Raw genomic sequence first — 12,714 nt, forward strand, 5'->3', positions numbered from 1 at the left:
ACTCCGTTAATCTCTCAATCAATCACAATAAATATTTGTCGTTCTAAGTATCTATTTCATACGCGATCGCGTTTTGTCTCCCAAAAATATTTTAATTGCTCAATTATCAATGTTACGCTCATCAATTGAGCATTGCTCAGCACCACAAAATGCTCTCAATCTCTTAAAAGTTAAATGAAATGTTGTATCGTGTGTGTTGCTGTGTTGATGTCGTTGCGTTTGTATTGTGGCGATCCTTTCTTTCATTACCTGTCGTCAACTCGGCGAATATATAAATGAATCAATCGAAATTAGCGCTTTCATTTAAACTCGATATTTTTATTAAGAAACACAACGCTGCAAGCGGTGAACAAAACCACAATTAAGAATTTAGAACGGCAAGCACGGAGACAGATTGGATTACGGTTTGAGTTGCTCGTATAAAACAATCATAAGCGTAGTATTTTCAAAATTTTTATTGGAGGGTGAAATACCTATATCAAACAATTGAAACAGTTAAAAAGACATTAACTGCAGTACTTAAGAGTACTTATAAAAAATATTTTTTTGAACAAAAACTGTAATCACAAAAAAAAGCACTAATAAATGTGCAAAAAAACATAGAATTAAAAGTAAAAGTGTTAAATAGTTTATCAGCACTAAGTGAAAGTGTTTGTTTAATTGCAAAACTAAAAAGACATGCAAATAACGGTAAGTGTAATTTCTCAAACGTAAATTAGTGAAACAAGTGTTTAACAATAACGTGTATTCGTGGAAAAGTCTATCAATCTCCTTCTGTGATCGAAAAATAGTCAATAAAATTTTTGAGCTACTGCTTGGTAGCCGCATAAGACTTCGCCTTCTAAATGCAACTCCATATCTTTTGTTTTTGTAACAGTGGGACTTTCCATTTCCCACAGCAGCTGTTGTGTAGTACCGCCGTATTGCCGAGTTGCAGTTAAAAATAACGATTTATTTCGGCTTTATTTGGAATTCACTGCTCTACCCAACATTCGCTGTTCTCTCTGTTCGACAATTCATACATATTTTGCATTTCGGCAAAGCTGCATTGTTACATTGTTGTACGCAAATACTTCCGTATCTTTATTTAATACCGGCATCTTAATATGTATGTATGTATGTATGTATGTATGTAAAGTATTGCATAAGTTTTATACGTATGTATAGAAGGCAAAGTGCTGGTGACAATTTGAATTTATATGAAAATACAGCATTTGCAGAGAATGAATATGAGCCGGCTTTCGTGCATTTTAATAAACTGCTGAGTCACCGAGGTATAAGAGTTTCACTTAACATAAATCACCAAATGATTTGGCTAACATCATTTGCTCTGCGTTTCTGTGCCATCCAGATACACGAATTTCACAAGAAGTAAAATATTTTTGTATCATAATTTCACCACCAATGACTCACATTATATTAATGTGAGTATGACCAATTTAGTTGCCACGAGGTTTGTAAGTTTTGTCTGCTATGCCAAGATTTTTATTATTTTACCAAAAACATCTGGCAATATAAATCGTAAAAGAGTTTGGGGAAAGCCTGTTTTTCTTATTATTATATTAATTTTTTATTCATTATTTTAGCGATCAGATATCATTACTATCATCCTAAGTTTTTATTCAAAAAACTTTTTCTAATAGCGGTCGACCCTCGACAGGCAATGGCAAACCTCCGAGTTTATTTCTGCCATGAAAAATCTGCTCAAAAAACAAAAAAAACTTCCGCTCGGAGTCGACTTAAAAACGTAAGTTCCTCTATTTGTGGAAAACAGTAATACGCTCACCACATTTAGGAGAAGAAGCTCGGCTAAACAGCCAAAGAGGGTGTAAGTGCCAAAAGAAATCCATTGTTTTTGCGTACAATTTTTGCGAAAATGGTTTATAACTGTTTTATGGTCGACCTTTGGCTCCTGGGCAAGATGCCAATCAGCTTCGACTATTTCTGTGATTTCAGCGACATTTTCGTAATTATTGACATTTTCTTTAGCATCAAAAATTCCTGAAGGGAATCGACGAAACCAAAATTGCACGTAATTAGCTTTTACAGCATCGACACCACAAACATCATTCATAATTTCGGCAGCCTGGTTTACATTTTCGCCTTTATCAAAGAGAAACTGTAAAGTATACTAAATTTTCTTTTTTTTGACTTTCATTGTAACCACCCTGTAACTCAAAACTGAATGGAAGAAACGAAAAACAGCAAACTAATTTTTTAGTGTGAAGTGTCAGCTTGACAACGAGCGTAAACTTTGAATTGTTTGATCGATACTCTACGAGATATCGATTACTACAGCCATCTACCGAGTTGGATTTCCTTTTCCCCAACCTAATATATGAACTCTTAAATAATTGATATCAATATTGAAATAAAATTAGTTATTACATATGAATATTATGCCCCAGATTCCGAAATTTACTGTTGGAATTTCAAGAAATTATCACGACAGAAAACTTAGAATACTTAAAATGCCAGATATTTTTAATATATATTAATAACATATTTGCTTTTATAAAAAATGGTTTATTGGCACAATGAAATCTCGACAAACAAGTCAATCCAGATATCATTATAATTATACTGTAACACATCGCCATTACTGCCATATGCACTTATTTACTTAATAATTAATATTTTCCCAAGCCAAGCCTATCTTCAGACGTCAAATATTTGTACTTTTGAATGTAGGTCACAGAACTAACACAAATTCCTCTCAGATATTAACTTTTGCGATAACTGATGCATCTGCAATATTTTCCCGCTCTTTGGCTTTTTGACCTGTTCTGTTATTCGTATTCAAGAAACTTCGGTGCATATTCTTTAAATAGAAGCCTATAAAGCCGATAATATTTCAAATCATCGAATGCCGGTTATAAATACAGGTCATGCTTCATAATACGCTGGACAATTTTTTGGTTAAGTTCACATACTAAACTTAATGAATAAATTTATATGAGTTGAGAACAATAACATTGCTTCTCAAACTTAGACTTCAGTTTTTATTGCAGCTCTAACGGATGCCAATCAAATTTTCTTTTGCTCGTCATTCTCTTTAAAAATCTCAGTTTTCTTATCTTACATTTTACTGCATAGGAAATGAGAAGAATGAACCCACTATTATAGCGGTCATTCGTGTAGCAGTTATTGCTTGATAGTTAATATAATAGCTTTAGGTTAAATATATTTCCATTATATTATTAATTATAATGAGGATTGTACAATAATTTGTTTAACTTAATGTAGCAAATCATTTTTCACATAATAATTTATGACTGAAATATAATATAAACAAAGTCAACCAAACCGATTCCTTGTATATTCGTATTCGATTTTTAAGATAAATATCATCTGGTATTTAATTAATACAATACATTGATTTGGATCTCCTGAAACAGAAATACATCACATATCTCTAGGTAAAAACATTTTTTGCTGCTCAATTAATGATTTTAGATAAATAAATTTTTGGATTCTTGTTAAACTACCGTGACATGATAAATTGCCAACTATGATTAAGTGTTCGCGCCTTAAGTCTTTAGTTTCTATGAGCTTTCCTGGTACGCGCTAGCGTATACGTAACGCATTTGCTTAACACCAGCGAACAACTTGTCGAAGAAGAAATTAGGTATTTTTCAATGCTGGACTATAGTTCAAATAAAATTAGTAGAGCCAACATTGAAAGTTTCATTTACCTATAAAGCATTAAAATCATGTATGTTATGCAACTAAAAAAAATATTCTAACAAACTTTTCCTTTCTTTTTATCTTATTTCTTTTTTCAGCTAAGAATATTTATCTTCACAATCCTCGCTTGTGGCTTTGTGGCGAAAGTCAATGCCTACTGCTCGCTGGAGAAGATGAAAAAATTCGCCATGGAGGCATGCGAGCACTTATTCATGCAAGACGAGGCGAGGGAGAAGCGTTCATTGCCCATGCCATATGAACACAATTTCATACATCACAATGAATGTAAGTTAAACACATGCACAAACACAGAAATATGCCTGCAAATGTTCTTGAGCACTTACATATCCACACAAGCATAGGCATGCATGGGGTGATACTTGTAGGAGGAAATGCATTGCACGTGCTTTAAGCGCACAAATTTGGCACGCGCTAATTTATAGTCAACTTAAATAGTACTGGAGGTGTTAATCAGATTAAAAATAAAATGTTTAATATGCATTACCGACAAGTGTTAAACTACAATATCTACCTGCCTGCATACATACATAAACAGTTGAGTTTTTGTTGATTCAACGACAAAAGCGTAAATGCAAAATAGCACCCTCCTTTAATATAATTGCGTGTATTTCGAGTGTAGTATAAAGTCAATCCGGCGACAAGCCTGTCAACATGCCAATGTTTACAACTGGCGGCGGCTGGCTGACACGAAAAGGCCACCAAGTCAGTAAACTTTGGCATTGCATTTATTTTTCACAGTTTCTGTCAATTAAACGACAAATAAATAAACTTGAAGAAAAATTAAAAATAAAAAAAAAATATTTTCAATAAATGTGCTTGATATGCAGTTTACAAGCGGAAGTGTGCATATTTGTGCAAGTCAAATAGCAACTGCAGGCGAAATACGCAAAAGGCTTGTAAGCAAGCGTAACTTTAAAAATAAAAAAATGAACTCCTAGAATTTACGCTCGGTAAGATTATGGAGAAGTTTTAAAAACCCCTGAAAGTGATACGGTTGATTTGCATTTATTGTCTGACCGCTCACCTTTTGATGCAAACACAAAGTGGATGTGAAAAAATGGTGTCTGACACACACAAAAAAAAAAAAACAGTAAAGATAGTAATAAATTCGAATGAGGGAATATGATTATATTCTGCCTAAAAAACTGCTTCTTATAAACAAGTACACGAGACAAAATTCAGTCTGGCCTTTATATACCTGCTTACATTTTAATAAAATTTAATTTGAGCTGATTGTTAATTTTTGAAATCAAACAAACTCGTGGACAATGAGACTTATAGCTGGCTGCATCAGACGTGCGGATGGAAATTTAATCTTAATTTATTAAAAGTGCGCATAGTTTTTATACGACCTCAATAATATTTATGTCAAATTTAAATGGGATACCAAGTGCAGGCGAATTTTGCTAAGACATTATCGATATACACGCATTTATCCAAAGTGGGCGCTGCGCCGTTCAGTTTTTTTTTCAAAGTTTTTATATTTTTCTTATTCACAATTTCAACGTCTGTGGCTTTTGCTTCTGATAGAAGAGCTGTTAGTGCTTGCAAGCAATCAGATGAGCGCTGCTTGCTCAGCAAGCATTACAAAAGAACGGCTAACTCGAGCTGCTCACGAAATCGAGAATAGCCGGTAAGATGCAAATGCAGTCAAGGTGAGACAATCCTTCCTACTCTAGCACCTTAGGTTGGGTGTGATCATGTTGCATGTTGCGCTTTAGATTTTTTCAGTTTATATGTAGAGATATATAGCTTTTATAGACTTCCCTGCTTGGAAAAGCACGAACTAGGAATTAAAAGTCTCCGTATTTTCACTAGTCAAATGCGCAATTGATAAATCATAAATCCGCAAGAAATCAATATCAAGAGATTGAGAGCCGATAAAAAACCACGGCCGAACAGTAAGGCTGAACTCAAAGGTGGGCGTAGTACCATCCAATTTAAAACAATTTTTTTTCACAGTATTTATTTACTTGGGTTCATTATTTATACTAAATTTGAGTAATATTGCTTTAATTATAATACCGTTATATGACAGGTGGGCGGGCTTATTAAGCGATTTCGCTCATTTTCAAAACAAAATTGCATTAAATAAAGAGTAAATTAAAATTAATATTAAATTATGAAATATTAATTACCTACTAATTAAAAAATTAAATATTAATGTTTGCTCGTCTTACTGGGCGGATGGTCGGAAAGAGTGACATCGCTAAATTGGCTTCTCTCATCATTTTGAGCCTTTTGGTGTATATATGTCCGTATGTATCTTGTCTTCTTATGCTGTTACACACGACCGTTGCATACGTGCGGTTATATAAATAGATAGACCAATAACAGGCATACAAATTAAGGGAAAGTTCAGAGAAAGTTGGGCTAAGCTCCGAAAAACATTCCCACTGACACACCCAAGTGCATGCCATACATACATACAAGCATACATATTTACGGGCATGCAAATATTGTTATTTAAGTGTATAAGTTAACTGTTCCTCCCACCGGTTTCATTAATTGGATTCTTTTAATCCGCACTGTGCGTCATCTGAAATTATTGAAATCATGCGTTTCATAACTATATTATTCATATACATATATAAATATTGATTGACATCATTCCTCCTTTATTAGCAATAAGATTTCACTAAATTTCTCTCATCTCTTTTGTCCCCGCTCAGATCCAAAACTTAATGATAAACGCCATTACATCAGTCGCAGCTTATACCCACGCGGTGGTTATTTGAAAGTGGGCCAGGAACACTACCAAATTCTGAGTCAAATCGATGTGGTGCCACGTTATAAGCCAAAAAAGCTGCATCACGAAAAGAAGGACCGCTACAAACGAGAACATGCGGCCAGCTACAACAACATCCCATATTGTTGTTACAACAAATGTGAAGAGGATTTCTTTTGCTAAGCGTGCGTTGTTTAGCATTTAGACTTTTCAAGCTAAACAATTCAGCGGACAAGGAGCTTTGCACACAACTTAAACGTGCAATTCATTCGCCCAATCAACATTCCAGCCAGCAGCCAATATATGTATATACTACCTATTAAATTTAATTTTTTATACGGTTAATTTTTTATTTGTACATTTTGATTTTAGTTTTAATTTAAATTTTAGTTAAATATTATTCTCCCATTAGCGCAGCAGAGCGCGCAATGCACCATGTGTACCTTATTAATTAGTATTTATTATTACTTTAGACAAAAATACGTAGCAACGTATACATGTATGCATCTATGTATATTTACGCATGCACTTTAATCATTTAAAAGAATCTTTGCGCCAAACATTGTAAGCCCTGCATCACATTTTCGCATTGCTTTGATTCATACATCGCCATATATATGTACATATATTCAAACATCTTTAGCGACTTTTCCATCAGCCAGTATTAGCAGTTAATACTGCAAATTCGAAATATTGTATACGTTCGTATAGCTCAAGTAACTTGTTATTTGTTTTATAAAAAATAATCGAATAAATTCCTTTGATATAGTAAATAAGGTTTTGTAATGCCTACATAAAAACAAATCCCTGCACAGTGGTAGTCGAATCTCTGCTATATTCGAATATTGGGAAAGAGTCTAGCATACTTTTAGGCATCATCATGCTTTAGTGAGTTAACCCTTTTGTTTTGGTATTTATTTTTAACTAAAAGCAAACTTTTGCTATAAATTCTGCGATTCTTATGACAAAACTTTTGACTATTCAAAATCATTAATATCAATTGCTGGCATACATATAATTAAAATTATATATATAATTGGCGTGTACATCCTTCATTATGTGTATGGTCAAGCTGCTTCTCCGATTTTGGTGTGCGACTTGATATTGTCCTATTGTCCTAGGAATGGAAGACCTTCTTTTCTGGCAGAAGTGAACTCGAAGGTTGGCCATTGCCTGCCGAAGGGCGACTGCAATTAGAAATACTTTTACTAGGATTTGATTTTTCATGTCATGTTCATGTTTGCGGACACACCAAATGTTAGCCAAACACAAGCCAACTCAGCTAAATTTCCTTAATTGATACCATAAAATTAACCTACATAAACCATCTGAAAAAACCAAATTATTGTGAAGTCAAAGCTTTTGCAATTTTTGCAAGCGCTTCGATGACTACACTGAACAAATGGATTCTATAGAAATTTTTCATATGGGCATATCACGCGATGTACAGAATACAAAGGTGACACGCATCTCGTACCGCTGTTGTGCTCTCAGTAAATTTTACGGAATTGGTGTGTGTGTGTGGCAAAGGTGGCACTCATCTCGTACTGCTATTTTGTTCTCAGTAAATTTTACAGAATTGCTTTGTGTGCGGCGTTCCACTTGTGTGATTTATTCGCGTTATGTTTTTGTAATTTATGCTTCTTCTTGTACTCCAGTTCGTATTTTCACATTTCTCTCACGCAACTGAATCAGTGTGATCTCAAGCCTCTCTGATGGAATTTATTCTTGTATTCCATCGTTATTGAGCCTAATAAAGCCAAAGTTTCGGTACTTCTTCTTTTGAATTCATTTGATCTTATAAAGGTGCAGGCAAGGTGGATTTATTAAGGTGACAGCATTCACCCAGCTGAATTTTTCGCCGTAGGTGGCTTACGTGAAAATGATATGCTTTGTTTGTATGGATTGGTATGTTTACATTCGTAAGTTTACATTTGATTACTGATTTTGACGTGATGCTTGGACCAAAAGCAACAACAAATACAGGTTGGGTTTTATTTATATGTGTTTGCTGTCACCTGTAATAAATTCGCCTTGGGTGCAGGCAAAGATTTGTCTCAATGTGGACTGAGAAATTCGCAATTTTTGTGAATGGCGTGGAATCTCGAGTTGGGCTGAAGCACTTACGACTTGAATACCTATCTGCGATGTTTTTTACAGTTTCATTACCTTGTCGATTCAAGAGTATTTTTTAATTTAATTTTTTTTTTTCTTTTTTATTACTTTGTATGCACGACCAGATGAAAACGGGTGGAGACTCTTCAAAACATTAAGACAGAATTTGCAATTTAGCGATTTAGCCTGTTTGAATTGAAGTCTTCGTGAACAATAGCATAGGAATGAATATATAGTATGATAGAAAATCTACATTTACTTCCTTTCTGACTCTTACGACTGGCTCTTATTTTTGGTTCCTCCTCCGAGTGGGTACGTTTGGCGTTTAATTTCTGAAACATTGTGGCAGTTCTGATGGATTCTGTGGGGAACATATGTATGTTACTGTTGTTGTTGGCGTTGTTGTAGCAGTAGTACTAAGCCCTATAAGTGTAGTGTAAATCATCGGTCGTCTTCGTCCAACTCATCTAAAGGTAGACCCAGAAAACTGCTATTTCGACAGGTTGGGTCCAGAGGAGACGGGTGTTAGATGACAGCCGATTCTGCGTTACCGGAATGACTGTCTAGTGAACCGTATGTATGTTACTCTCAGATAGTGGTGTGACAACAAGTTGTACATCACTTAAGTGGTCGCGACAGTTTTAAAATTGCGTATACAACTTTAAGGTTTTACCGTAGGAGATGAAGAATCTGTACCATTAATTTTGGACCACACCTTGTAAATTACCACACCAGTAAATATTTATATGTATACAAATCAAATTCGTGATTGCTTCTTTGCCTGTAGTTTTAAGTCGTTTTGGCAGATGGTGTTCATGGGAAGCTTATTTATAACAGAAATAAACTCGTGGGTTGCCATTACCTGCGACAGCTAATCAATATCCTTTTACTATAACAACAGCAAAAACCAGTAATCAAAACTAGTTCTACCATTTGGTGTTATATGCCCCGAATGGATTTCGCAGCCAATACCTACTACATTGTAGTCTACCCCAGATCCATTCGACTACCTATTATACGGACTATATGTGGATAAGTTATATCACCGTTTATACCTTTCATCAACATTTCAGTAAATCTTTGGTAAAGTTTATGACAACATTTTATTAAATATAATTAAATAATTAAGAGACAAATGTATATCTCAATCACCGACGATGCTCACGTCACCAAACATGGTTGATTTTTTTTTTTTGCCGAGACAACTAGCACTCAGGCATCATTGCATACTGAAGCCTACGCCATCTATGCAGGTACTATGATGGAAATTAATGACATACAAGAGCCGCATGGGTCACTAACAGCCGCTGTATATTACGCTACTATACATACACACACAGTCTGCCTAATAGAAGCGTTTCTGGAAAAATTCAAACTTAGAGTTCCACATTTGAAGCAGTGTTCCAATGTACACACCCTATATAGATCCAATGTCAAGTGTATCTGCAGCAAAATATTTGCAGAACTCGAAGACGTTTCACGAAGATGAAGCAGTTTTAAGTTAGCAGTGGGGTTAGTGTATTCAAAGACACAATTCGAATGTCATTTTCCCTCATTGAAACAATACTTGCATGGACTAAGACGAATTCAGAACGGAATAGGACAAACGACAACTCAAATCGACAACTTCAACGAACTGCTAAGCATCCAGTGAAGGTTCTTGTTTGGGGCTGCTTCTTCGAAAGAGGTTTTAATGAATAAAATTTACCAAAAAGTATTATTGCCATCAGCTGCGAATTTGTTTTGAAGAATTACCCAACCTTGGATTTCATAGGAAGACATAGATCCTAAGCATCAAAGCCGAAATGTGTGGAGCGGATACCGTAAAATAGGATGAAATGCTGAATTGGCCTTCAAAGTCACCTGATAATAACCCTATTGAAAATGTGTGGACAATAGTTAAGCAAAAATTAAAAAATAGTTATCAAGGCAAATTCGCTCAAATAGTTATCAAGGCAAATTCGGCTGATTTGAAACCAATTGCCTCCACAACTTGCGCAGAAATTAACGCAAATTATGACTTTAATTGACAGTTTGTTACAATCGACTTGGCCAAAGGCGGTCACGCTTCTATTAGACAGACTATACATACCAACCAATTCTAGTAAATGCACAATAATTCTTGGGAGGTCATTATCATTACGTGGTTCCTCGAAAGCTTCCACACTAAGCTCTAGCATAAGTAATTAACTGAACGTTATGCGATGTGCATTAAATAATTATATTCTATTCGGTGACTCAAATATTTATACCTAAGTTTATCGCAGGCAGATAAATTGCTCGTATTAGTATCGTATCTATATATGTATGTATGTACTATATGTAGATTTAATGTCACGGTTCTTTGAAAAATCGAGCGTGTTTAAAATTAGTTTAGTTTTAAGGAGAAAAATATTTATTTTATTCTCTTTTATTGGTAACGCTATCGTTATACCAAAAATATTACTGAAATCTTTTATCACAGCTTCAACGTAAACACCACGTTGTTGTTGTTGTTGTAGCAGTAACTTTGCCCTGTCAGTGTAGTATAATCAACAGTCGTCTTTGTCTAACTCACCTAACGGTAGGCCCAGGAAACTTGCTGTTTGGACAGATTGGGCCCAGAGGGAGAGGGTAGTTAGATAAGTGAGCTTGATAGGGCATGTGAAAAGGTGGTTAGTGTCGTGCGTGTTTGGTATGCCGGGGTCAATTCTGGATAAGTAGGCGTTTAACCTGCTACAGTATCCAGAACGTAGCTGTGCAAGGTTGCGCGGGACTCTCGGGGAAGTTGAAGCTCTTCGTCTGCAATGGGTGGTGTTTGGACTCCGATGACGGCATTCGGGGGTCGGGAGCTTAAGAAGGTGGTAAAAGTTTTCGGATGAATGTCGTTAATTGTCTGTCTGTACACTGACCAATTCAGTTATTGTCGGGCTGTTTTGTCCTGGATCTCGTCCGCGTAATTAAGGAGGTGCCTCCTGACATGCTTGTTAGGTAGCAGAGGCGTAAGCAGGTGTCTGCATGGATGAGACCTGCGGTAACACCCTAGTAGGAACTGCTTGCTGAGCAGTTTATTATACTCCTCCACAGGTATTTGGGACATCAGTAGATATCCTGTAGCTTCGTCCACTGCGAATCACTGGTTCCAGGCGATCAGACAGGCGCAGCATAATTTAGAACCGGCCGGCGTATTACCGTAAATGTTAAACACCACGCCAAAGCGTACAGCTTTCGTTATGCTCTAGTCATAACATAAACACACCATTATGCGGCCAGTTTTGGGGCAAAATATACTGGCTAAACAACCAAACTGTTGGCAGTTCTTATGGCATGAATTACATATTGTTACAGTTTTTCTTTAGAGACACGGTCCCAAATTTCGAGAGGATCTAAACCAGTAATGAGCGACTCCAATCGATAGTGAGTAGTCTCTAAAGTAAAACAATTCATAAGCTTATACCTGATTTACGTGATGGTTCTTTTTGTGAAAAAAAAAAATTTTGTTTTGGTTTCATTTAGACAAGGAGCTCATATGAATTTGTTTCCAATAGTTGTCGGAATGAAACTACTTAACCAGCAAGCCAGAAAATTCGGATGCTTTGTTTTAAAAGATACCACTCGATAAGTAAAATATTGAATTTAAGGTGGCAACGCCATCTGTTCTAAATTTCACGGGCTTATTAATCCACCCTTGTCCAGCTTTAGCTCATTAGGAGGGAGGGAGGGAGTTTACCACTCGAGACTTCCAAATAATTGATTACACCCCTAGTGGGTCACTCACCTGCTGACAACAAAAAATTGTAGATCAAGTAAAGATTTCTAAAGGAAAAATGTTACGGAAAACTTACATACAGCCACACTCGATTTTGATAATATACATACGGGAGCTTGATGCCCTTATTTTTTTAGAAAATGGCACTACAAAATAGAGTTTTCTATTGAGATTTCTATCTATGCACTTATACTTACATATGTATATACATATGTATATGTATACTCTGAATACGAAGCAATTTATTATATTAATTATAACAGAATTAAGACATAATTTTTGTTGTTGTTGTTGTAGCAGCGTAAACATGAATGGGGAATGCTGCCAGAGTGACAGACAGTTCTTGGTCCTGTGCTAAAAGTCTAATTATCTGGAGTGCAATTTATATATATACATACACACATATAATATGTAT

At 35.5% G+C, this 12,714-nt stretch overlaps 1 protein-coding gene across 1 annotated transcript; it reads left to right on the plus strand.

The window, feature by feature from the left end:
- Positions 1-296: 296 nt before the first annotated feature.
- LOC129242704 (uncharacterized) lies at positions 297-7,212 on the plus strand. The gene is made up of 3 exons (XM_054879502.1): positions 297-690; positions 3,786-3,972; positions 6,381-7,212. Exons 1-3 carry the CDS (start codon positions 679-681, stop codon positions 6,617-6,619), a joined length of 438 nt encoding a protein of 145 aa, XP_054735477.1. The 5' UTR covers positions 297-678; the 3' UTR covers positions 6,620-7,212.
- The last annotated feature ends 5,502 nt before the right edge of the window (positions 7,213-12,714 follow it).

Source organism: Anastrepha obliqua, chromosome 3 (genome assembly GCF_027943255.1).
Source record: "Anastrepha obliqua isolate idAnaObli1 chromosome 3, idAnaObli1_1.0, whole genome shotgun sequence".
Lineage (NCBI taxonomy): Eukaryota > Metazoa > Arthropoda > Insecta > Diptera > Tephritidae > Anastrepha > Anastrepha obliqua.